This window comes from Labrus bergylta, chromosome 5, assembly GCF_963930695.1.
Source record: "Labrus bergylta chromosome 5, fLabBer1.1, whole genome shotgun sequence".
NCBI lineage: Eukaryota > Metazoa > Chordata > Actinopteri > Labriformes > Labridae > Labrus > Labrus bergylta.
Genome location: NC_089199.1, coordinates 31,053,691 through 31,081,255, shown reverse-complemented (window position 1 = coordinate 31,081,255; position 27,565 = coordinate 31,053,691). Strand labels below are relative to the sequence as shown.

General features: G+C 38.9%; 2 protein-coding genes across 2 annotated transcripts in view; one reads left to right on the top strand and one right to left on the bottom strand.

Annotated features, from left to right (window-relative positions):
• The window catches only part of LOC136179336 (NLR family CARD domain-containing protein 3-like), a 373,903-nt gene that overhangs the window by 109,330 nt on the left and 237,008 nt on the right, over positions 1-27,565 (bottom strand).
• On the top strand, positions 14,086-15,393 carry LOC136179241 (neurofascin-like; the record flags this gene model as incomplete). The annotated part of the gene is made up of 1 exon (XM_065954969.1): positions 14,086-15,393. A coding segment is annotated over one exon (279 nt), but the record flags the coding sequence as incomplete, so codon positions are not given.

The window sequence follows — 27,565 nt, the reverse complement described above, 5'->3', positions numbered from 1 at the left end:
GGTGTAGGAGGGAGGAAGGGAAGGAAAAAAATCATTTTAGTTCAACATAAACAGAGTTATTTGCATTATAAAAACCAGAACGGTCGGTAAGACGTATCAGCGGTTATAATGGGCAATATTCAATATGGGTTCAATATGCTGCTACTGCCTACTCAAGAGGCAGCGCATGCTAGTGACACAGCGCTGTCCTAACAGCACGCAATGTGGCGCGATGACCTGTTTCTATTTTACACAGTAATGTAAAATATTTCACTCTCCCTTTCCCCCCATGGTAAAAGTGGGTAATAGTTAGAGAATATTATGCCCTATTTCTAAAACACCAAACTGATTAAATAATGTGTTGAGAAATATTCACCGCTCTAAACGGGTAATATTGTGCTTTCTGTTGAGTCATTGACAGCTAGCGACAAGCTAACTAGCTAAAGTAGGACTCTCCGGTTGTAATGTAAAATATTTCACTCTCCCTTTCCCCCACCATGGTAAAAGTGGGTAATAGTTAGAGAATATTATGCCCTATTTCTAAAACACCAAACATGTATTTTTAACACATACTAAACTGATTAAATAATGTGTTGAGAAATATTCACCGCTCTAAACGGGTAATGTTGAGCTTTCTGTTGAGTCATTGACAGCTAGCGACAAGCTAACTAGCTAAAGTAGGACTCTCCGGTTGTAATGTAAAATATTTCACTCTCCCTTTCCCCCACCATGGTTAAAGTGGGTAATAGTTAGAGAATATTATGCCCTATTTCTAAAACACCAAACGTGTATTTTTACCGTAAAAGCCTCAAATATTAAGGAGAGGTGCGGTCATCCGCAACAGAACAAGACAAAACGCTCGCGTGCTGTTAAGACACGGTCATGACCACAACCATCAACTTCGTTTGTAGTTTTGTCTTAAGGAATTCAAGGGTAGTTGGTCTGTAGCTGGCAGTGTGTTATAACACATACTAAACTGATGAAATAAGGTGTTGAGAAACATTCCCCGCTGTAAACGGGTAATATTGTGCTTTCTGTTGAGTCATTGACAGCTAGCGACAAGCTAACTAGCTAAAGTAGGACTCTCCGGTTGTAATATAAAATATTTCACTCTCCCTTTCCCCCCATGGTAAAAGTGGGTAATAGTTAGAGAATATTATGCCCTATTTCTAAAACACCAAACATGTATTTTTACCGTAAAAGCCTCAAATATTAAGGAGAGACGGATTGTCAGTACTTACCGCTAGAAAATCCAATGACAAGTAACTCTTTGATGCGCTGACGTTGATACGAGTCTGCGTGCGAGGCGTTCAATGGCACTCAGAATAAACGAAATTTATTATATTATTATTAAAATGTTTAACACATTTTTATTGGTTGATGTCATTACTGCAATACGTGCAAAATAGTTATTGTTTGCATTAATCAAATAAAATAGATAATTGAAACAAAATTAATACTATCTAACTAAAATCGGTTCCTAATCTGTTAAAACACATATTTTCAGTGTTTTCTCCGTATCTGTATTGTTCTTCATCCTCCATCTCTGTATTTCTCCTCATCTTCGTCACAAAAGCCGATGAGCGTTTAGATTTCTGAGTTCCAGAAACGCATCGGAAAATCCGTTTCTGTCATTACTGCAATACGTGCAAAATAGTTATTGTTTGCATTAATCAAATAAAATAAAAAAGATAATTGAAACAAAATTAATACTATCTAACTAAAATCGGTTCCTAATCTGTTAGACACATATTTTCAGTGTTTTCTCCGTATCTGTATTGTTCGTCATCCTCCATATCTGCATTTCTCCTCATCTTCCGTCACAAAAGCCGATGAGCGTTTAGATTTCTGAGTTCCAGAAACGCATCGGAAACAATCGAGCCGAGCTCCTTTGAAAAAACAAGCATTTTAAAAGTTATTTTCTTCTCCTCTTGGAGACAGACTCGACAAATCTTGACTTTTAATTTCCTACAAATCTGCACAAGGATGTTGTTATTTCGGCGAAACTTAATTTCCGTTAATTGCGAATAAAAACGAGAAAATCCGTTTCTATCTTGCACTCATGCAGCTGAAGTGAGCCTCTCTTTTCTCACTGTCTGTCACCTGTGATGCCGCGTCAATCATTCCCTTAAACAAGCGATGTGCAGTGACCTGAGTGTCATGATGGAATAGTGCAGCCGGAGGGAGTGGGGCGTAAGACATCATTTAATAAAGATGATTAGCCATTCTTCGAAGACATTTTTGCGTATGGGTTTTCAGAAAAACGTAATAACTTACCACAAAGTTAAAAATAAATAATAACAAATAGTCTTAGAGATTATTTTTTTTTAATAATTATTTGAACTTTTTTTTGGGAATGAATATAAATAGTGAATATATTGAGCTATTATAAAGGCTCAATCCAAATGACGTTTGAGTAAAGTCAAAACAATGGCAACTTGTTGAATTTTAACTTTATACTTTATTTTCTTTGATTTTTCTCGACATCTTATAATGAAGAAACAGTAGAAATGTTTTGCAAAACACTGCTGAATGAAGAAGAATCAGCAGAAATAGCTGAAGGAATAGTAGATGTAGCAGATTAGGAGTAGAAGTAAAAGTAGGGAAGAAACACAGAGACTAACAAGACACAGGTGAGGACAATCAGGGCAATCACACAGGGAAACACACAGAGGCAGGGGAAAACGTCTCCCTATTGGGTGCTCATTTCAAGGGTAGGGTTAGGGTAACCCTGACCGCTGTTATACAAGGCTCTGGGTCTTGGCAAACAATTATGTCACATAGTAACAGTAACTTCGGCCAATCACGTGCACACTGTGTTTCCCGCTCAAAAACAGAACTCTGTGCCAGTCTAGCGATGATGTCACTCACTCTAGCCCGGAACATTCCACCACACACGCACCTATTCAAAAAATGTGAAAGCAGTTAAAAACATCACAAAACAGTTGGAGGTCCAGTTTGAAAAGTATAAAAGGTAGCAAGACAAGTGAATTAATATGAATAGAGGACAAGTGTGTGAACATTTTAAAGCAAAAATGGAGTCTCTAGGCAGAACACAGCCAGAGTTATGAGGCTGAGAAAAACATGAAAATTTTCCCATTCATTTCAATGGGGACAAGTGGAAGATACTGCTTAAACGCAGTCAGACAATGAGAAAACGGGGGAAAATGTCTCCCTATTGGATGCTCATTTCAAGGGCTTAAATTAAGAGTTGGTGGCTAAACGATGATTTTGTGAGCAAGAGGACAAATGGCCGAACGCGTCGATGTGATTTTCATGTCTGGGGTCCAAGAAATGTGGAAACCACAGCGATTTGAAAAGTTAGTCCCAAGAGGTGTGGTCAGTGAAGTCAGGCCTAAGTTTAACATTAGCCCAGATGGAGATTTCTCGGGATCGCCTGCCGCTTTGAAGCTCACGGTGGAAAAAGCTTTTCTCCAATTGTCCTGAAAACTCAATATGTCAGGGAGGACAAGTTTTCCTACATTTTGAGGGTAAATTTATGTGTGTGGGGTGAAGATTGTGGTCAGGAGAGCAATTTGTTCGGGAGATTTTGAAACTATTTCACTCCCTCTGTCGCACTCTAGTGATGATGTCACTCACTCTAAAATGTGAGAAAAGTTCAAAACTTGACCCAACAGTTGGAGGTACAGTTTGAAAAGTATAAAAGGTAGCAAGACAAGTGAAAGTAATATGAATAGAGGACAAGTGTGTGAACATTTTAAAGCAAAAATGGAGTCTCTAGGCAGAACACAGCCAGAGTTATGAGGCTGAGAAAAAAGTGTAAAAACGTGAAAAAGTTGAAAATTTCCCCATTCATTTCAATGGGGCCAAATTTTGGACAAAAACTTAAATAACTTTAAAAATAAAAGTAGTAGAAACTACAAAAGTCATAGCCATCATGTCCCGAAGAAGCCGGATAGTTTGATACTTGAATGGTGGACGTAGCACAAACGCTCTAGGAGGAGAAGCGGTCCAAAAAACGCACGGAAGTAGAATAATAATAACTAGAAATTGCATTTACCTGCGGAAAATGCGTGTGAATGCTGACGGCTGAAATGTTTTGCAAAACACTGCTGAATGAAGAAGAATCAGCAGAAGATGATGAAGAAAAAGTAGGAGAAGTAGAAGATTAGGAGTAAAAGTAGGGAAGAAACACAGAGACTAAAAATACACAGCTGAGACTAACGAGACACAGGTGAGGACAATCAGGGCAATCACACAGAGGGAGACAATGAGAAAAAAGGGGAAAACGTCTCCCTATTGGATGCTCATTTCAAGGGCTTAAATTAAGAGTTGGTGGCTAAACGATGATTTTGTGAGCAAGAGGACAAATGGCCGAACGCGTCGATGTGATTTTCATGTCTGGGGTCCAAGAAATGTGGAAACCACAGCGATTTGAAAAGTTAGTCCCAAGAGGTGTGGTCAGTGAAGTCAGGCCTAAGTTTAACATTAGCTCAGATGGAGATTTCTCTGGACCGCCTGCCGCTTTGAAGCTCACGGTGAAAAAACCTTTTCTCCAATTGGCCTGAAAACTCAATATGTCAGAGAGGACAAGTTTTCCTACATTTTGAGGGTAAATTTACGTGTGTGGGGTAAAGATTGTAGTCAGGAGAGCAATTTGTTCGGGAGATTTTGAAACTATTTCAGAACTCTGTCGCACTCTACTGATGATGTCACTCACTCTAAAATGTGAGAAAAGTTCAAAACTTCACCCAACAGTTGGAGGTACAGTTTGAAAAGTATAAAAGGTAGCAAGACAAGTGAAAGTAATATGAATAGAGGACAAGTGTGTGAACATTTTAAAGCAAAAATGGAGTCTCTAGGCAGAACACAGCCAAAGTTATGAGGCTGGGAAAAACGTGAAAATTTTGAAAATTTTCCCATTGATTTCAATGGGGCCAAATTTTGGACAAAAACTTAAATAACTTTAAAAATAAAAGTAGTAAAAACTACAAAAGTCATAGCCATCATGTCCCGAAGAGGCCGCATAGTTTGATACTTGAATGGTGGACGTCGCACAAACGCTCTAGGAGGAGAAGCGGTCCAAAAAACGCACGGAAGTAGAATAATAATAATAATAAATTTTTTTGCAGTAGAATAACAATAGTGTGAATGCTTCCAGCATTCACACTAACTAGAAATTGCATTTACCTGCGGAAAATGCGTGTGAATGCTGACGGCTGAAATGTTTTGCAAAACACTGCTGAATGAAGAAGAATCAGCAGAAGATGATGAAGAAAAAGTAGGAGAAGTAGAAGATTAGGAGTAAAAGTAGGGAAGAAACACAGAGACTAAAAATACAAAGCTGAGACTAACGAGCCACAGGTGAGGGCAATCAGGGCAATCACACAGAGGCAGACAATGAGAGAAAAGGGGAAAACGTCTCCCTATTGGGTGCTCATTTCAAGGGCTTAAATTAAGAGTTGGGGGCTAAACGATGATTTTGTGAGCAAGAGGACAAATGGCCGAACGCGTCGATGTGATTTTCATGTCTGGGGTCCAAGAAATGTGGAAACCACAGCGATTTGAAAAGTTAGTCCCAAGAGGTGTGGTCAGTGAAGTCAGGCCTAAGTTTAACATTAGCCCAGATGGAGATTTCTCTGGACCGCCTGCCGCTTTGAAGCTCACGGTGGAAAAAGCTTTTCTCCAATTGTCCTGAAAACTCAATATGTCAGAAAGGACAAGTTTTCCTACATTTTGAGGGTAAATTTATGTGTGTGGGGGGAAGATTGTGGTCAGGAGAGCAATTTGTTCGGGAGATTTTGAAACTATTTCACTCCCTCTGTCGCACTCTACTGATGATGTCACTCACTCTAAAATGTGAGAAAAGTTCAAAACTTCACCCAACAGTTGGAGGTACAGTTTGAAAAGTATAAAAGGTAGCAAGACAAGTGAAAGTAATATGAATAGGGGACAAGTGTGTGAACATTTTAAAGCAAAAATGGAGTCTCTAGGCAGAACACAGCCAGAGTTATGAGGCTGAGAAAAACATGACAATTTTGAAAATTTTCCCATTCATTTCAATGGGGCCAAATTTTAGACAAAAACTTAAATAACTTTAAAAATAAAAGTAATAGAAACTACAAAAGTCATAGCCATCATGTCCCGAAGAAGCCGGATAGTTTGATACTTGAATGGTGGACGTCGCACAAACGGTCTAGGAGGAGAAGCGGTCCAAAAAACGCACGGAAGTAGAATAATAATAATAATAATAATAACTAGAAATTGCATTTACCTGCGGAAAATGCGTGTGAATGCTGACGGCTGAAATGTTTTGCAAAACACTGCTGAATGAAGAAGAATCAGCAGAAGATGATGAAGAAAAAGTAGGAGAAGTAGAAGATTAGGAGTAAAAGTAGGGAAGAAACACAGAGACTAAAAATACACAGCTGAGACTAACGAGACACAGGTGAGGACAATCAGGGCAATCACACAGAGGGAGACAATGAGAAAAAAGGGGAAAACGTCTCCCTATTGGATGCTCATTTCAAGGGCTTAAATTAAGAGTTGGTGGCTAAACGATGATTTTGTGAGCAAGAGGACAAATGGCCGAACGCGTCGATGTGATTTTCATGTCTGGGGTCCAAGAAATGTGGAAACCACAGCGATTTGAAAAGTTAGTCCCAAGAGGTGTGGTCAGTGAAGTCAGGCCTAAGTTTAACATTAGCTCAGATGGAGATTTCTCTGGACCGCCTGCCGCTTTGAAGCTCACGGTGAAAAAACCTTTTCTCCAATTGGCCTGAAAACTCAATATGTCAGAGAGGACAAGTTTTCCTACATTTTGAGGGTAAATTTACGTGTGTGGGGTAAAGATTGTAGTCAGGAGAGCAATTTGTTCGGGAGATTTTGAAACTATTTCAGAACTCTGTCGCACTCTACTGATGATGTCACTCACTCTAAAATGTGAGAAAAGTTCAAAACTTCACCCAACAGTTGGAGGTACAGTTTGAAAAGTATAAAAGGTAGCAAGACAAGTGAAAGTAATATGAATAGAGGACAAGTGTGTGAACATTTTAAAGCAAAAATGGAGTCTCTAGGCAGAACACAGCCAAAGTTATGAGGCTGGGAAAAACGTGAAAATTTTGAAAATTTTCCCATTGATTTCAATGGGGCCAAATTTTGGACAAAAACTTAAATAACTTTAAAAATAAAAGTAGTAAAAACTACAAAAGTCATAGCCATCATGTCCCGAAGAGGCCGCATAGTTTGATACTTGAATGGTGGACGTCGCACAAACGCTCTAGGAGGAGAAGCGGTCCAAAAAACGCACGGAAGTAGAATAATAATAATAATAAATTTTTTTGCAGTAGAATAACAATAGTGTGAATGCTTCCAGCATTCACACTAATAATAAAGATTTGGATAACAATAGTGTGAATGCTTCCAGCATTCACACTAATAAATTTTTTTGCAGTAGAATAACAATAGTGTGAATGCTGGAAGCATTCACACTAATAAGTTATGGTCAACTGTGTCAAATGCTTTTTGAAGATCCAGGAAAACTCCTACGGCATAATCTTTGTTTTCGACGGCTGTTGTGATCTCTTCTACAAATTCTATGAGTGCCATTGAGGTGGTCCTGTTGTTTCTAAATCCATACTGTTGATCATACAGTATATTGTGTTTAGTAATAAAATCATGTAGTCTTACATAGTATAGTTTTTCCAGTATTTTGGAGAATTGTGGCAGTAAAGAGACCGGTCTGTAGTTTAAGAAAATGTGTTCAGGAATTATATATTGGTATAACCTTAGCAATTTTCATGTTATTTGGAAAGACACCATTTTCCAGGGATTGATTGCAGATATATGTGAAAGGTTTTATCACAGAGTTAATTATACTTTTCACCAATGTCATATCAATATTGTTGTAGTCTGTTGAGTTCTTACTCAAAATCTTTAACAACATCAATAATTTCTTCAAAAGAAGAATAGAAGTTAATCTAAGTGAATTAAACATTTATTTTGGCAAACATAGTTTTATATTATTATCACATAAAGACTCAAATTCTACAGACACATTAAACCAAATGTTAACAAGTTTAGAACGACTAACAGATAAAAGTTGAAACACATCCAGCAACAATCAGAGTTTTTAAACACACTTAAAGTTAAATATCATCAATTTACACTCAGAAACCAGCAAACCGTCTGAGACTGTTTCCAGAGACTAACAGCAGTTTGGCTGCTTCAATATCAGGGTTTTTCCTGCAGAGAGAATTCTTTGGGGCCCCCCAAAGAGGTTTCAACCAGCGCCAAAGGAAAATCACGAGCGCCAAAAGAAAAAAAAGAAGATTCAAACTGCAAATCAAATCCTCTCTGAATGATAAAAATATCTATACATCAAACGACTGTTGAACAAGCAGAACATAAACTTAAATACGACGTCTTTGACTTCTAGCAGTCATCTCCCCTCTCATCCATTTACGCATGTGGCTCGCGCTGGATAGCCAGCTGATTACTGCGGTCAAGCCAGTCGCTCCTCGAGTTTACATGGTGAAGTGAGCCGCCCCTAAATCTGAAGTGCCCACGTATTCTGATCTTTATGGTAAATGCTCCGGACTCCAGAGCGAGCAGGAGTAACAGACAGAGAGAGCGATGACGTCAAGTGCTAAATGCCGAAGTCTGACCATAAAACTGACTATGAGATACACGTGTATGAAACGGGAGGAAACAGAATACCGTTCAGGGAATAGCTTCGGAGGTCGGGGAAGTTAGTGTGAGAATAATTCTGCGAGTCTGCGGTAACTTCCGTTTTTCAAAATAAGGTGTTCACAATTAAAAAAAAAACAAGTTTTCTTGGAGAAAACAATAATTATATATATATTTCTTACATAAGTACACCATGATTCTGATATGGTTGGACTTAGTACTTCTAAGACTACATGCACGGGTACTATGAAGTACTTTTACTGTGTGCTTTCGGAGAAATCCACTGTCAAGCTCCCTTACACAGCACAGCTCTCTGCAGTGTTTTAAATGTGACAGTACCAATTTGATACGCTCTTTCAGAGCTACATGTTACACTTTTAATATTTTGCAATAAACACACATACAAACATTTTTCAAATATGAATAATCTTTCACGAATAAAAAATTACATTGATGACATTTTTTTACATTTATTACAAACATTAACATTTTTGTAGAACATACATATGAAATTACAAAGACTATGAACACCAACAACTACATCGATCTAACAATTGGGATTGCAATAAAATCCAACTCCTTATAATGTAATTGTATTATCTACTCCACAGCTGAGCTCCTATCTCCCATGAGAAGACTTAATTCTAATATCATTATTGAGCATATGCATTTATTTTTTAATTTGTGGGGGGAATGATGAAGAAGAGGTTGGTTTTTGAAAGAGTACAATCTCTGGTAACACATGACAGCTTTTTTTTCCTTATTTTGTAAAAATCATCCTTATGTGCCATAAACTTGCTTACTTTCTATATCTTTGAATTATTTAAAAATATTTTGTTAAAGTAATAATAATAATAATAGACTTTATTTGGCATGGACATCACAGATACATTGGAATACCAGATGCATTGTTTAAGTGTTTTAGCAAGCATGCTAGTTCTCAACACCGGTCCACAGGAGGCTTTAGAAAGGAAAACAATTAAGATAGGGAGAAAAGCGATATAACAGAGAAAACAATAATGGGAGAATAAATAAATAGAACCGTAGAGCAAAGGCAGTATGATCAAACAATAAACCAGTCAGAAGCTATTCATGTGAGCGCTGTTGTTTTGATTTTAGCCATTGTTTGAGTCCTCTGTTAAAAGCATTACTGTTGCTCTCTAATTTTATGCCAGTGGGCAGAGAGTTCCAAAGTTTTGCCCCCTTTGCAGAGAAAGCAGACTGGCCAAAAGATGTCTTGTACATTGGGACAAGACAATCACCGCTGACGGAGGCTCGTGTGACTGCCCTACGAGAGCTCCGACGCCTAATGGCTAATTCAGATAACAGTGGTGACACATGATTATTTACACATTTAAAAAACAGTTTAAGATTACTAAAATTTATAAAATTATCAAAGGTTAAAAGTTTGTGTTTTTTTTTAAATGCCGCAGTGATGCCATCTCATAGGTTTCTGGTCCATGACTTTTATTGTCTGCTTATATAAAGAAACAATAGGTTTTAATGTAGTTGGAGAAGTTTGGGACCATAATGTGATGCAATATGACAGATGTGAAAAAATCATTGCATGCATGTATAATTTGGCAGTTTGACATGAAATATCCCTTCTAATAAAACAAAAACAATTTAGATTTGGTTTGACCTTCTTCACAATGTACTTATACTGACTGTCAAATTTTAAATTCTCATCCATGATGATGCCTAGATACTTAACTTATTTTACTACTTCAATTGCTTCATTCTTAATCCGTACCTCAAATACATCGTTTCCAGATCTGTTACGTATGGAGAAGCACATGGCAACAGTTTTCTTAACATTAATAGTTAAATGAGACAACTCGAGCCATTTGGAAACATTACGTAATGCCTCTGTTAGGTGCTCACCTGCTAAGCTAGCTGGTTAGTGGACACATGGATAACGGTATCATCTGCATACATCTGGCAGTTGGTGCCTGGACAGCAGTTTGGTAGGTCATTGATGTACACTGAGAACAACAGTGGACCAAGTACAGACCCTTGTGGTACTCCCATACTGTTGGCATGCAGATGAGACTTCACCCCATTGACCCTAACACATTGCTGTCTCCCCCCCAGGTAAGATTTAAACCACTGCAGAGCTTCTGATGACATTTGGAATTGCTTGAATTTATTCAGTAAAATAGTGTGATTGGCAGTGTCAAAGGCCTTTTTCAGGTCCAAGAACACTGCCCCGACAACATTTCCTTTAATATTTTCAAGCAAATAGCAGTTTGCTGTTTCAGTGGAATATTTTTGTCTAAACCCAAACTGCTGTGGATGAAGCAATTGGTTAGACTCTAAATGTTCCATCAATTGCTCAGCTGCAATTTTCTCCAGAATCTTTGAGACTACAGGGAGAATAGCAATAGGCCTGTAATTACTTGCTATGTCCTTGTCTCCTGATTTAAAAACTGGGGTAATTATTGCAGTTTTCCAGCTATCTGGGAATTTTTTTGTTTGTATTGACAGGTTGACTAAGTAAGTAATTGGCTCCAACAAATAGCTCTGGTGTTTTTTGATTAATGCAGCATGAAGGTTATGAATATCCTTTGACATGGAGTTACTCATGTTAAAAATCATCTTTTTAACTTTGTCATGTGATACCACTTTTATACAAAAGGAGTCTGTGCGATCATGGTCAGGTTCTTCAGGAGATGACTCTGTAGTTTTGAAATGACTCGCTAACTCTTGTACACTCTCAATAAAAAAGCTATTAAAAACATTTGCAATAGACTCGTTACTATGAATTAAATTATCACAGACTTTAAGACAGTTTATTTTGGGGTGCTTTTGCTTACTGGAGTTAGTTAGTTTGTTTATGTGTTGCCACAATTTAGAACTACTGCCACTGGCCTCTTCAATGAGTTTGGAGAAGTGATTTGTCTTGGCCTTGCACAGTTCAGACACCACTTTGTTCCTCAAGCCAGTGTAAATAAGGTGGTCAGTGTTGTTTTTAGTTATTAGAGACCTTTTAAGAGCAAGATCTCGCTTTTTTATGATCTGAAGGATATCACTATTAATCCATGGAAGAGAGTATTTCTTGGGTCTACTTTTCCAGGTTTTTGTGTATTTATTTAATAATTCACATAGGGTAGAGGCAAAAATGTTTGCACTGTGGTTTAGATCTGATTCTTTAGTTACCTGTTCCCAGTTGACTTCCTTCAAATCATGTTCAAAGTCAGCTATTTTTGACTTGGGAATTGCTGTTGTTAAAATTAGATTTTCTGTTTTATTGTGGTGGATTAGGTGTTTTCTAGTTAGCTTTCTTACCATCAGTGTCATGTTGTGGTCCGAAAGGCCAGTAATGAGATTGTATATTTTTGTTACTCTCTCTGGTCTATTCGTAAAAATTAGATCAATAAGGGCTTCAGTCTTTCTTGTGATTCGAGTTGGTCTATCAACCCGCTGTTTGTATTTAAATTTCTTTAATTTTGATTTACCACTTTTTTCCAACCAGTTAATGTTAAAATCCCCAAACAACATACATTCACAAGAGTTGTCAACAACAGAAAGAAGCTTCTTCAGTTCATTATAGAAATGTACATCATGTGATGGAGGATTGTAAAGCACAGCAATATTACATTTCATGTTAGGAGAGAGAATTACATTCAATCCCATGCACACCAAGTTTGAATTCAGTTCAAGCTCTAGGCATTTAAAATGCTCCCTAATATAAATTAAAACACCCCCTCCCCTTCCCTTAAGCCTATCTCTCCTGTAGCATGTGTATTCTGGTCTGTTAATAAGGTCGGTAGGAACATTGGGATTTAACCAACTCTCAGATATACACAAAAACTCCAGATTAGAATCAATAAGTACATTTCGTATCTGGTCTATTTTTGGTAGTATGCTTCTGATATTTATATGTCCTCCCAGGATTCCTTTGGGTTTAGTTTCAGAGTTCCAGATGATTTTGGCATGATTCACAGTTAAGAGTCTTAACTGCCTCTGTTTCAGTTTTGCGCGATTAGTTAAGTGTATTTTGGCCCTCACAGGACTCCGTGTTTGTTGACATTCGTCAGCTGTCATCGGGGGTTCACCATGAGGATGACAGATATCAGGCGTACTGTATGGATAAATACGAGGCACCGAACTCACCCCAATGTCAGTACCAGCGGTCAACAAGTGCTGCATCATGACTCCGCTCCAAGCTCCCGTCCGAGCCCGAGGGATGGAACAAGCCCGGCAGGCTCTCCCAGAGCACCTGTTGGTTCCCGAAAACCCAGCGCGCCGTTTCCAGCATCGATGACTGGACTAGTCAGGGTGAGTTGCGGGGGGGTTGTGGATGTAATAACCGGTTGGAGAGGTTTAGACACTTTGGGTGATTCTGACTGCATTGGGCTGATATCTTGCAACGTCGGATTGGCTGCTAGGCGGAAAAGGGGCCCGGGATTTAGATGGATATCTCCCGATAGTAGTAGCAGCAGTAGTAGTATTTTGGCTGAAGACGGGCTGTTCTTCCGCCTGATTGTAGTTGTGAGTACTGGCTTGAGCACCTGAGCACGGCCATCCTTAAGAAACCGCGTGAAGACTGCGACATAACCAAATCCAAAGAGATTCAGTTGTGATTTTTCGGATAAAATGCCCAGTGGATCGGTAACATAGTGAGGATGGTGCGCTTTTGTGGCCTGAGTCTCAGGTGCATTGCAGGTGACTAAAACAGGCAGCAGTAGAAGAAAGCCACAGGTGAGAAGGTGGAGGCCGGTATTGTTTTGTCCATGTTTGCCTTTGCTTTTCATGCACAGTTTCAAGATAACATGCAGAAACTTTAAAGGCCAGAAAAAATATCTTCCAGAGTAGATTAAAGAGATTAAAAACAGCGATGTTAAAAGATTTCTGCACATGAGTGGAGCCTGCCAAACCACTCAGAGCAGGTGCTGCCATCTTGGAAAAAATAATGTCTGCAAAGATTGTGAAGGGGTTTAGGCTGGACTGAATTTCATTGTGTAGTGATCTGCAATGACAATAAAGGATCCATCCATCTATAACTAACAAAGACCTTGGCCCTCCAAATCCTTCATTTATACTGAACGAGAGGTCTCGTCCTTAGCTATTCAAAAATAAATTATTTTAGAATAGCAGAATTTAATGTGTTTGACTCTTTTGAGCATGTGTATTCTAAATGGTATGATGCTCCCATGTTCTCATGCTCTCATGTTGCCCCATTTTAAGACTTTGTACCAGAAGTATAGGATGTAGAATTAAAACTATTCAAACCTATCCTTTAAATCAAACATGGAAAAGAAATGAACATTAAACAAATTTGAGTGTGTGACCTCGACAAACACTTGATGAAGAGTTTTCAAGAGAAAAGCCTAAAAAATGACTTTAACATCATTTCTTTACCTGCAATCCCCTTAACTTTTCACTCTCCTGTGCCTGACTAACCTCTGCCGATGGAAAGGAAACGGTCCCACCTCCAGCTGACGGTATTCAACATCACCCCGCTCCCGTTCTAACTCTCCTCCTCCCCCCTCCCCCTTCTGCAGCAGCGACGAGGACAACAAACCTCTGCAGGGCAGCCAGACGTCGCTGGACGGCAACGTGAAGGAAGGCGACGACAGCCTGGTGGACTACGGCGAGGGCGGCGACGGCCAGTTCAACGAGGACGGCTCTTTCATCGGCCAGTACACGGTGAAGAAGGACAAGGACGAGACGGAGGGCAACGAGAGCTCTGAGGCCACCTCGCCCGTCAACGCCATCTACTCCTTGGCGTAGCGCTGTAGCAGCAACACGGGGGGGGGGGGGGGGACTAGATGACACCTGCTCCGACAAATCCTGACACCACACACCTGACACACACACACACACACATGAATATATTAATATATGAAACACACTAACACAGAGTAGACGCAGCAGGACCTGTCTGGAGGCGGCGTGGGCTTTCCTCTGCTTATAAAGACCCGGGAGGAAAACAGGAGCGGAGTTAGACCACAAGCCTTTATTTTGAAGTTTCCAGCTCGATGAGAACGGCCCGTTGGGAGGTGACGCTCGGACAAAGTGGACAGTACTGGTTTCCCCTCTGTGCTCTCTGCCTGCCCTTTACCCACACAGACTTGAAGTGTGCCTTCAGGGCAGCTTTCAGCACTCGGAGGCCTCAACAAGCGTCCTTTAGAGATTTTTTTTCTTCGGTTTGTTTCTGCTCTAAAACATCTTCAAACCGCTTCTGTGCGCTCCTTCCCCCTCGAAAAAAACCCCCTCTGTGTAGCATCCCCCGTTAAGACGCCACACAAGGTCCCCCCCCGACACACACTCACACCCCGTCCTGTAACATATCAGCTTCTAATCATCAAACTCCACAGGATGCCGGCAGATATGTTTATCATATTGATATTTACGCAGTGAAAGATTTCAGTTTTTTCCACAGCTGGTAGACGAGTCATCGAGTGCTGTATTCAGTCCTGGCACGCCTTTTAGTGCCATGCAAATCTATGCACTATCACCTCCTCAACACCAGTCTTTGGTTTCAATCTGGTTTGTAAAAGTACACACTTTGGGTTTCTTTTTTTTTTTTACCACTTGCAGGCTTAATCACATGCTTTTAATCACTTTGCCTTGTACGATGTTTTTCTTACCTCTAATCCAATGTTGTAGTGCAGATGTTAAAAAAAACAACAGAAGGCTATTTCTACCACAAGCAGCGAGCCCCCTTTTACAGTGTGTTATAACGAAGCCCCATTTATCTAAAGATGATTCTTTTTTGGAGCATGATAGAAACTTAGTGCAAGAAAAACGGGAAGGCCGCAAAGAGGAAATGTAGTTTTGTTTTGAGGAACGACAGTAGACTACGACTCGATGGGTTCCTAGATAGCATGCAGGCTAATGCTGCATTCATGTCAAATGGGAACAACTACAGCGGGCTTCCTTTAGGAGCTGTCGGCTTTTAGAGGTTTCGTTACACGAATGAACTGGTGAGCAATACTTCTTAAAGTGTGTTTTTATACCAAATCAAGCATTGCATTGTCAATCCACAAAAATCACTAATGACGGGTGAAAGAGATTTAAAAATATGTCAAGATTCATGCAAGAGTATTCTCTGGATCCAACCACAAAGTTCCCGATCCGTCTTTAGGTCCCATTTGAACAGATTTATATTAGTTCCAAGCAGAAAACTTCTGATATGATATTTCCCAAAGGACATGAATGCAGCATGAGAGGCTGGGATCCTTTAGGTGTGTTCAGACTAAAAGGTTGCCCTGGATTATTAGATTTTCCCTTAATGACATCACAAAGGGCAGTAGCCCCTCCCCCAGGTGGGTGACACTCCCACAGCTAGGTGTTTGTTCTGCCCTCTGAGTCTGCCTTCTCACCGTAAACAATAGGACATGGAGCGAGAAAAGCACCGAGTACACCCAAGCCCTTCCAGAGAGGGGGCGTGGTCAGACACAGCTCATTTACATATTTAAAGGTACAGACACAGAAACAGCCAGTTCTGAGCAGGGCTGAAATAGAGGGGTTTATAGGCATGATCAAATACAGGATCAGAGTGGATTTAGAACAAGAAACTTCACACACATGTTTTGAGGAGCTCTGAGACTTATTTAAACTGGTTAAAGAGGAGGAGAATATGTGACCTTTAAAGTGGAAAAACCTCAGACAAATTCTAAAGAGCTTGTGTGCATTTGTTAGCCGTCAGGGAGCTAATAACATCAACTTCTACTGAGAGTTCTTTCTGTTCCTGTCCTTCAGAGGACAGTGAGTAGAGAAGAGAATCAGGGAGAAAGAAAAGTGAATGACATGAGGTAAAGGTACCAAAGGTTGGACTTGAACCCGGGGTTGCACACTATAGTGTCCACACATGGGGTGCGACCTAACCGCTAGGCCCCTGGCGCCCCAAATCATGATTTTGAAGTCTTTACAGTATTTTAGTTCATATGCAATGGGAACCACGTCTAACGCTCCTGAACTCTTTAGTCTGAACACACCTCAGCACAAAGACCTCCTCTTTCCTTCCCCTGTAGTTTTAATGAATTCAATCAATTTAAAAAAATAAATAAAAGACCACATAGAAACCTTGAATTAAAGTTTGAGAAAAGATTCACAGCATGAAAATATAAACATTGAATTCACAGCCACCTTTGGAGAGAAAAAAAAAAGCGTGTCAGCTTACCTTTTCGTTTCTTTAGCAGAGAAAGAAAAAGAAGAAATCAGTTTGAGTACCAGAACAAGATGGTAGAAGTCACATGTTGTCATGACGTCGCTCTGTTTAGCAGACTGATGGACTGTCGGTGATGATGCTTGAACGTCTTTATTCAGTTTGATACTTAACGTTCACCGAGTGCTCGAACTCAAACTGTTACCTAACGGCACTATGAAACCCTGAATCAACATAGATCTTTACTGCGGTCAGCAGCTGCAGCTCACATTGTATTTTACATATTTATTTTATATTTCTATTTATGACATCATGTGGATAGTATTAATATATTAGTCTTTAATTTAATTATTGTTATGAACACATTTTTGATCATCGTCAAACAGCCAAAATCAAAGATGTGTCGTCATGAGAAGCGTTCAACTCTTCAGTATGTCCCACATGTTTTCTGTAAACAAAACAACAACAACATGTCAGCGTCCAGTGAAAGATGATCTGTGTATCGTGCTGCTCTCCTCCTACTCATGATGTATTAACGCTCATCTGTGTTATTCAGATTTATGTAACATAACTCCTCCAGCACACAGGAACTTCATATCTGTACTTGTTATTTATTTGACTCATGTTCTGTACGTGTAAGTCCTGAAACAAAATCTCTTATCCTTGTAAATATTTAAAGGTCGATTCCCCCAGAGTAAAAAAAATAAAAAATGCTTTATCCGGAAATAAAAGGAATTAAAAAAGTGACAATTCTGTCTGGACGGTTCAGTCCGTCAGCTAGCTTTGACTAACATTTGCACTCTGAAGAAGAAACAAGAATCACCCCCTCACTCCGTGTCGCCCCTTTTCTCTTTGACTTTTGTTGAATCTGGTTCTGACTGTGGCGAGTCGATCGCTCCCTCGTTTGATGATGGTTTGGATTCTATATTGTGAGAGAGGAATACGTTAGATTGTCTATGATGTAAATAAGATGTAAGTGCTCCTGCAGTTGTAGCTACGTCGAACTCAAGCTGCTATAGTATAGGCCGAAGAATCGAGCGTTTTCTGAGATATTTGAACAAACCCCCTCCCCCTCCCCCCCTTTCAAGTGTCTACATCTTTCTGAGACCACCACATACACTCCCATAACTCTTCCCATAATGCCTTTCAGCTAACAGGCCTGCGATGCTGGAGTATAGCTCCTCCCATTTCAGGGGAATAAAGGTGGACGTGACATCATTTTAGACTAAATTTAAGAAGCTGACATCAACCTGACTTTTGGTTAGTCAGTTGCCTTCACTTTCTTAGAGGTCATGTGACCATATTTATATTTTTGACAGGCTTGTTACATCTTTATCTTGCTTGACGCGTTGCTGCGATAGCATCTCGTCAGTCACACAGATATCCACTTCCTGCTTCACCATCCATTTAACTCTGAAAGAGGCAGTGCAAATATATTCATCTCTTATTTAAATCCTGTTTAAAGTTTCACACAGGAACTTCAAAGTTCAGAAGGGTCACATGTAAGTGAGCCTCCTTCCTATGACCATATTTGGACAAAGGTCAGCTGCAGTTTTTGTCTCAATTTGCAGGAACACTTGAAATAGTGCTGACTCTGCAAAACCTGAAGAAGGCCCCTGACATGGGAGGTAGCATATACGCACATCCAGAAAATGCATTCAAATAAAATCTGATTCACAGATTATTCTCCAATTTCCCATCCTCTCTGCCCTCTAATCCCCTCGTCTAAAATCCTGCGTTCCCCTTCTTTCCTTCTGCAGAAACTCAAAGCAATATCCTGAGTTTGAATCAGCTGGCTGTTTTGTTTCTCTGTCGTCATTTGTTTCTCAGTATGTTCACTCTTGCACCTAGCACAGAAACCTCAACAACAACAAAAAACAGAAAAACGGTGCTGACATAGAAGAAAACAGGAAGAAAAAAAAAATCAAAAACTGGATTGGGAGCAAAAGTCTGAACTTTCTCACAGAACTCACTGGAAGTTTTTTTTTCTCCTGGATTTGGTCTGGAAACCTGCACCCTGCTCTTCCCACATGGCCTTTCTCTTTCCCCTTCAAGTGGATCACAGCAGGGGGGGGGATATTGTAAACTGGCTATATTACAAAGAAAAGAGAATTATGCATACTTGCTGAAACTCAGTGCTTTTTTTTTTTCTTGTCCTTTTTGTTTTGTGCACGATAAATTGAAGGTGCACACGGAGCTGAGCGTCTCTTTTTACTGTCTGCGTCACCTCAGCTCACCTTTCATGGAGGAAAAGAAAAAGAAACTGTCAGCTTCTCGTGTGTCTCATTTTCAAAATGCTGCAATGTCTTAGAATTTGACCGGTGCACATACGAGATTTGCGACTGGATTTAAAAAAAATGATTGATCACATGCTGTTTGGCTTTTTGTATGACTTCTCATGTTAGCATCTTCTTGTTTTTACCATGTGTATCAGAGCAGCTCGTCAAAGTCTCGCTTCGACACGCAAAAATAACAGCTTTTGTAAGGTACATACTCAACAGAAAATGGCATAAATATATTCACCATGTATGCGTGTATGATGAGATGTTGCAACTTCTGCTAGCGACGCCTTCTTTATAGTAAAGCTATCTCCTTTTCTCTACCTCCTGACGCCTGGTGCTTCTGTTCATCTCTGAGCTTTTGTCTCGTTTTTAAAGCAACATTTCATTTTCATTGCAAAGATCAGAATCAGAATCAGCTTTATTGGTCATGTATGCTGAGACACACACCACAAGGAATTTGTCTTTGGTAACTGTGCTCTCAATGTACAAAAGTTATAACATTAAAGGTAAAGATAATAAAAGCAAAAACACTAATAAGGCTAAATAAGTCAAGGATAAATCCAACTTTTCTTTACTTATTTTTTATTGGATGAAATTACCATTACAGAGTCATGAACATCAAATGCATGGACAGACATGTTCAATATGTTGTAGACATCTACACGTCTTTTTATCAACAATAAGGACAACTATAAACATTGAACATAATTATAACTGTACAACACAAACATCCATCAATCAATTAACTAAACCACTTTTACTGTTCAGGGTTTTTCACATCTGTAGTTTTAAACTATAAAAGGAGGGTTATTTGTTCAGCCATTTAGTTTTATGAATTTAATATTTTGCCCACATAAAACAGATTAATTAATATTTATTTGCTGATAAATTGGACTTGAAAATTAATTAAAAAGTCAATTCTTGTTGGATTTATATTTTTTCCAAGTTTCCTTAAAGGTATTTTTCTAAATCAAACAAAAAAAGCAGTGTCATGAAAACTGCAAAAGAAGGTGTTCAATAGTTTTTAGTTTTAAAAGGTTCATCTTTTGAAAACAGGAAGGAAATGTTTACAAACACACATTTAGTATTAGTTGTCAGTTATTAGTTGGGATTGTATTTATGTAATATTTTAAATAGAAATTACTTCATTTTATTTGTAATTATATATTTAAACGGGAAAGTAAGGAGCCCCTGAAGTCCTAAAAAGTAAAATAAAAAAATAAAATGTATATATTGTGCGCACAAGTTTTTATTTATTATTATTTTTTGACCTTTTTGGACTTCAGGGGCTCCGTAGTAAAGAGAAATGTTTTTACAAAACCTTTCATATTTCTCCGACGTCACTTCCTGCCACTTTATCCTGGCGGGACGTTACTGCTGCTGATTGATGCTCACCTGAAAGTAGACCGAATAATTAATACGTTTCTATCTTCGGACAACTTCCGGGTTCACCTGAGGGAGATTTTCTTCACTGGAGAGGATGAAAACAACTCTTCATGAGGTGAGTAACAAACAGTTAGATTTAAAAGAGGACTCGAGCTAACGGTCAAACCTCAGACTGTAAATATGAAGTTTAAATCTCGTGGACGAGGACGTCATGTTTCGGTTTGTCACGTTTTCATCTGGAAAGAAACCCGAGATTTTATAATAATTCATTAAAACATGACAGATGTATTTAGCTGTGAGATGAGTCTCAACACTTGTAGTTTTACAAGTAAATTATTTAATTTAAATATAGGCTTACCTGCGTTCTCCCACTTTCTCGCGAGACTTCTTTCATAAAACATCTGCTTTTATATTGTAAAGTCATGAAAGGTTTACAGAGGTACTCCAAAACCGACTATTACAGGTAAAGATATCCAGATATGATGCAGAAGAAATGTTTAAAGGGCCTGTCAAAGAGTGTTTTTGAACTTTTCATCACTTTTTCTCTCATTGTTCACCACAAACCAAAAATAACAGTTAGAAGCAAAAGGTAGCCCGCTGCTCTTACAATTATTGTACAAATATTTTAGAGGTGAGCGACTTAATATGTGAAATATTTAGGGACACGTACCAAAGCTATGGTAGCAAACTACAGCACGTTGTGCCATTATCTGGACCCCTACTAAAGTGAGCACTTCTAATTCCAGGGTCCGGTCCATACATGTTAACATAACATAAAAGTCTCCAAAGATGTAACACATCACCTCTAACACTGCTCAGGAATGAGGAGACGTAAAGGCATGTAGGTGTTTCAGTCTGAAGTCTGTCAACATTAAAAAGATCAGATCTGCTCCTCTTCTGAGCTTTATGTTGACTTCATAACAATCTCTACTCCTTTAAGTCGAGCAGCAGAAGAGTGTCAGTGTGTAAAAACAAAAGGCTCATTTATTAGCTGAACTAAATCTGCAGGAGTTTTCCATGTCACTGATTACAACAGAGGCCGATTAGGACGGGACCCTTAAAACATTTAGGGACTAATTCAGAGTATACTCACTTCTTCAGGCTCCACTTTGCATCAGCAGACCATTCAAAATATTAACAACAGAATATGAAGAAGATACATTAGAGGGATTCAAATAGTTCAGTCGTAATTTGAGGTCACTGATGGCGTTTATGTTTTATTAAAGGAGAAAATAACAAATATGCTAATGTCACGACTTAATGGTTAGGCTTAGAAATCAGTTTTTTTTAAATGTTCCCACCACTCCGCTGTTTTAGTAACACCACTGGGAACAAAACTAATCAAACATCTCTGTATATTCATTTCAAATCATTTAGTTAACTCCTCCCCTGCTCTGTGTAAGATGATGTGAGGTTTCCAAACGATATCCAGCAGTCTGCGCTGACGATCGATCTCTTCCTCGTACTCCACGATAGTTCTTTTAAAAACTACAAAAATGTCTTCCGCAGCAGCCGTTAGTCGCTGGTTGATAAACTCTCTCAGACTCTCAGCTGAACACGTTGTTGTGGTTTTATTAAACTTTAAAAAAAGATGAACTAGGACAACAGGAAAGTCTGAGAGGAAATGTAGCTGCGTTCAAATCTGGTGCTCGCGCTGTTTCCTTCCGCTGTGTGTCACACTATAAAGTATCCTACCGACGGTGGAGGTGCTGCAGCCTTTTGTTCCGCTTTCTGTGGATTTATTTTGTTCAAAACATGTTTTTATTATCAGAAACAAGACGTAAAAAACTTCTCTGTATTCAACAAACTAGATGATATTGTACAGTGAGTTACTATGGTTACAGATAGACAGAAAGTGTGTTATTAAGGTTAGCCTACAGGGACAGTGAGTTACAGAGATACTTTATTGATACCGAGGGAAATTCTATAATTACTAAAGTTACACAGGGACAGACTGTTACCATGGTAACATGAACAGTGGTTTACTAAGGGTACAGGGACAGTGAGTTACTATGGTTACAGGGACTGTTACTATGGTAACCGGGACATGCTGTGTCTGTCTGGAATATGCTCCAATCTGATTTTTTTTGTCCACAATGAAACTAAAATAATGACATGAATTATATACTGAACTAAAGTCTATATTTACTGTGTCATCCAAAACTTCAGGTCGGCTTCATGAATTAAATCATGAGGAATGAACTTTTCCTCGATGGGACCTGGAGCCTGATGAACATCTGAAAACAAACGAGTCAAGAGGACAAAAACATAAACATCAGAAAATAACACCAACTTCATGTTTGAGTCAAATGAAGTTTAATTTCAAAGAAGATTAATGTACAGCCTTAATAAAATCCAGACTGTGATATTTAATAAACAGAAGTGGTTGATGTTATTTAATGCAACATGGCCGTCGTATAAGAGGCGGATTGGAAGCAGTGAAACTTTGTGTTGACATGGTGTCAGTTATTTAAAAAGTAAATCACTTGTAGAATATAGAGACATTATTTGAGTGAATTATCAAGAGTAACACACATGAACAACATGACAGAAAGATCACTGTGTCTGGCTTTACACCAAGAGCAGAAACACCAGCCCATCTTAAAACACGGGGTTAATTAGATCAGACGAGGAACTCGTAGAGAATGTGTTGAAGAAATGTGGAGAACATGTTCCCTCTAAAGTGAAGAAGAGTCCAAGTATTCAGTTACAAACTACAGAGAGACTCAAAGAAAGCTCAACTTCCTTCACACTTCACTTCATTACAGAAGTCCAGTCAAAGATTCTTTTTCTGCCTTTGAATCGCTCCACACTCCTGTCCACTAGGGGGCAGTGATTACAAAAAGAGACATTAAACTTGAACATGAAATATAAAAACATAAGAACAAATAAAAGAGCTGGCATCATCTATCTTTCTTTGTGTTTCCTGACACAGAAATAATCTCTTCAGATCGATCAGTCTGGGAGAAAACTGTGGAAACAGTGACACCTGCTGGCAGAAAGCAGTGATAGCAGCAACAGAACCTAAACATGAATTATTATTTAAATAAAACCCTCCACAGATTGAATTTATTTCTATTTAAAATCCTGAGATAATAAAAACAGAAGGTTCAAACATCAAAGTGTAATAAACATCAGAAGTTAAAAATAAAGATAGTTTGATAACGTGTCCGTTGTTACCCTGACATGATGAATGAATATCAATGATTGAGTCTGCATGTTATTCAGCTCTTTTTATATCATCTCATATTACATCAAATATTCAGGTGCTGACTCTGCACCTGGATCCAGACATCCTGTTTGTAGTTCTTTTAAAAACTCAGTGAAGCCTCCTCTTTGTTTTGATCCAACAAAGAGACGACTGATTTATTATCAGACGACCAACGACTCGTGGTTAAAAGCAGAACTTCACACTTTAACTTGCACAGCTGGAATCAACTTCTACTGTTATCTGTGAATATGAGTCAATGAATAACCTGCACCACTACACATGTCCACAGGGTGGCGCTGCAACAGAAACATTTATATCCAAATCAAAGAGTTCATCTTCGGTCGTTGAGTCATGAAGCAGTTTAAATTCAGAATATGAGAATAGAAAAATGTCCGAGGTCATGGTCCTGTGTGTGACGGTGGAGCTGATCTCAGAGCAGCTCAGACTGCAGCACTGAGAGTCATCTGGACTGTGATTGGTCCGTCAGTCTCCCAGTAACACAGCCCAGTTAAAGACTCACCAACACACCAGCTGCTGCTTCCAGCTCTGTGATCAGCAGGATCCTCTCTTTAAAGACTCACCTCCAGCTGTTGATATAAAAAGACATAAATGAGAGATTAGACTCTGAGAGAGACTTCATGATGATTCTTTATATTATTCATGATAAACACAGACGGGGCTCGCTCCAAGCTATATAACAGAGCTACTGACACCATATGAGCCAGCCCGCAGTCTTAGGTCCTCAGGTGGGGGCCTCCTGGTCGTTCCAAAGTCGAGACTTAAAACTAAAGGTGACCGGGCCTTTTCAGTCAGGGCCCCTCGACTTTGGAACGACCTCCCTGAGGAGATAAGACTCGCAGACTCCCTCAATTCTTTTAAATCCCTTCTTAAAACGTACTTTTACAGACTTGTTTTTATGTGATGTCGTCTTCTTAATGTCTTTTCTTACTGGTTTTACTATTTTTATCTTCTTTTACTTCTTACTGTCTTTTATTTATGCTCTTATCTTAACTCCTCTTATGTTTTAACTTAATGATCTTACTTACTTTGTCTATTTATGTTTTATATTTATATATACTTTTTATTATTATTAATATTATAGTTTTTATTTATCCTTTAACCACTTGTTTCTATTTCTTTTACTGCTCTTACCTTCTTATTGCTGTTATCTTTTCATTTGCTTTTATCTCTTTTAGTTTCTTACATCTTTTAAATCTTTGCTCCTCTTGGTCTCAGCTCGTGTTGTTGGGTTCTTGTGATGGTTCTTGTGATGGTTCTTGTGATGGTTCTTATGATGGTTCTTATGATGGTTCTTGTGAAGGTTCTTGTGATGGTTCTTATGATGGTTCTTATGATGGTTCTTATGATGGTTCTTGTGATGGTTCTTATGATGGTTCTTATGATGGTTCTTGTGTTTCCTGGGTTCTTGTGATGGTTCTTGTGATGGTTCTTGTGATGGTTCTTATGATGGTTCTTATGATGGTTCTTGTGATGGTTCTTATGATGGTTCTTGTGGTGGTTCTTGTGATGCTTCTTGTGATGGTTCTTGTGATGGTTCTTGTGATGGTTCTTATGATGGTTCTTATGATGGTTCTTGTGATGGTTCTTATGATGGACGGGTTATATATGTCTGTTGGGTATCGTGCACTTTGGGTTCTTTTCTGTTGAATTGTGTTTAATTATTTTTAGTATTTTACATTTGTTATGTTCTTGTTGTTGTTTATGTTCTTCTGTGTTTGCTTTAGTTTGTTCTTGTTTTTGCTGTTTGTCAAAGCACTTTGTAAACCTGTGTTTTTAAAAGCTGCTATATAAATAAAGTTATTATTATTATTCTGATCATATAATATCATCGTTATCATGATTATTCTGATTATCAGTGATACAGAACATCCAGTATGAAGAGCAGCAGGGACTTCAGTCCTGCTCAGAAGTGAAGTGGGCATGGAAAGTAGCACGCCACCTTTCAGCTCTCGTGGTCACGTGTTGGTGACTTGAAGCGTAAAGAGACACAGAGTCCTTGAAGGCATCATCATGTCACAGACAGTTGAGTGATGTGTTTACTGAGAGTCCTTGAAGGCATCATCATCATGTCACAGACAGTTGAGTGATGTGTTTACTGAGAGTCCTTGAAGGCATCATCATGTCACAGACAGTTGAGTGATGTGTTTACTGTTGATTCATGTAAACTGTGTTTAAATCTAGCAGCAGCAGTTTCTGATTTGCTCTGCCTTTTGGGACAGAAATAACAGCAGACATTAAACACACCTTAAAGAGTTATTTCCACCTGGATGAACTGCAGTGTCTCACAGGTGTGCTGTGTGTAATCTGTCCCTGTGTGTGTTACGAGCCTTGTGGAAGAACAATATGAACCTGTCTGTGTCTGTGCATCTCACCATCTTACTAATGGAGCCTTTAAATAGCATGGAAATACTGCACCATGACTTTAGAGCAGGTTTTTGTTGGTCCATGGTGCAGCTGCTTTCTGCCCCCTGAGACAGCAACGCCCCACCAACACACCTGAGCACAGGTCATGTTAAGACCTAAACACACTCAGGGGAAAGAGGAAGTGCTGATTCAACGTTTACTGATGTAAAGGTTCAAGTGATTTATCTCAAGTGTCCTCACAGGGAAATGAAAAAGTGTCCCTCTGAAGAACATTTCTTTGTTTGGTGCAGAGTTAACAGAACTTCACGTCATATTTCAGAGATCATTAAACTGAGTTTATTCTGACTTCAAATAACAGAAAAATAACAAACATTAACTTTGCTCTAATCAGTTTGATGAAGAATGTCTAACTGCTCTCAATCTGAATGGCTACTCCTCATGTCTCTTATTTTTCGTCGCTTGAACCGGAAGTCGTTCTGTGCCGCCATGTTGATGGACGTCTCAGGTCTCTTATTTTCAGCACAGAGGATCGAGGAAACTTGAGACCAGCCTTCCAGGAAGTCTTTTTATGGACAGACACGCCCCCTTATCAAATATCACTAACTGACTGGATCAGACTTCAGTGAAACTTCTCAACATTAGCAGAGTTTAATAAGGGAGAAAAGACGGACATTGAAAAGACGCTAAACAGACACAGCAGACATTTAAGTGTCTGTAAACATCTGTCAGTTTGTAAAGAGTCGGTCTGTGATGAGTTGGAATTAAAAAAGTGTTTGACATGAAGATTAACAAAGAACCTGTTTGAAACCTGAAGTAAATTTGGACTTCACACCAACTTTATAAGCTGGTTGAAAGCTATGAACAAGCAGCCTAATGCCAGAGTTAGAGTTAATGGAGTAATGTAAATGTATTTTTAAGATCTCTAAAGGTACCAGACGAGGGGATCCATTGTCACCATTGATGTTCGTACTATCTATTGAACCGCTGGCAGAATATATATTAAGGTAGAACACCTGAGCTGGTGGGGGAAGTCATTTAAGGATACCTTTCTGATAGAAAAGGACAGCTGTCATTAAAAGTAACACATGAACACCAAGATTCCTTCAAGTGTTTGTGTCGGCGTGTCTGCGTGTTTACAAACTACTCGCCGTTATATTGTATAGTTTCTGCTTATAATATGTCTACACTCATGCACTTTAACTTGTGTCAATACTGTCCATTTACAACTCTGTTTTTGCACATTTACATTCAATCTTCCATATCTAATCTTCCTATTTAAGACTAGTAATGCTTAGTTAAATCCTGGTTGTATATATTCACATTCTTAGTTTTGATATTTTTAGTACTTATTTACTTTGTATTTAATATTATATTATGTTTAGATTTGCTAACATTGTGTTTTTTACTCATATAATGCCACAATTTCCCAGTTTGGGATCAATAAAGTAATTCTATTCTATTCTATTTACACACATTTCTAAGTAAAAGAACAAGTTGATAAATTCCACTCTTTGTGTGGGAATGTTCTTCCTCATTACGCACAGATCCGTGCTCACA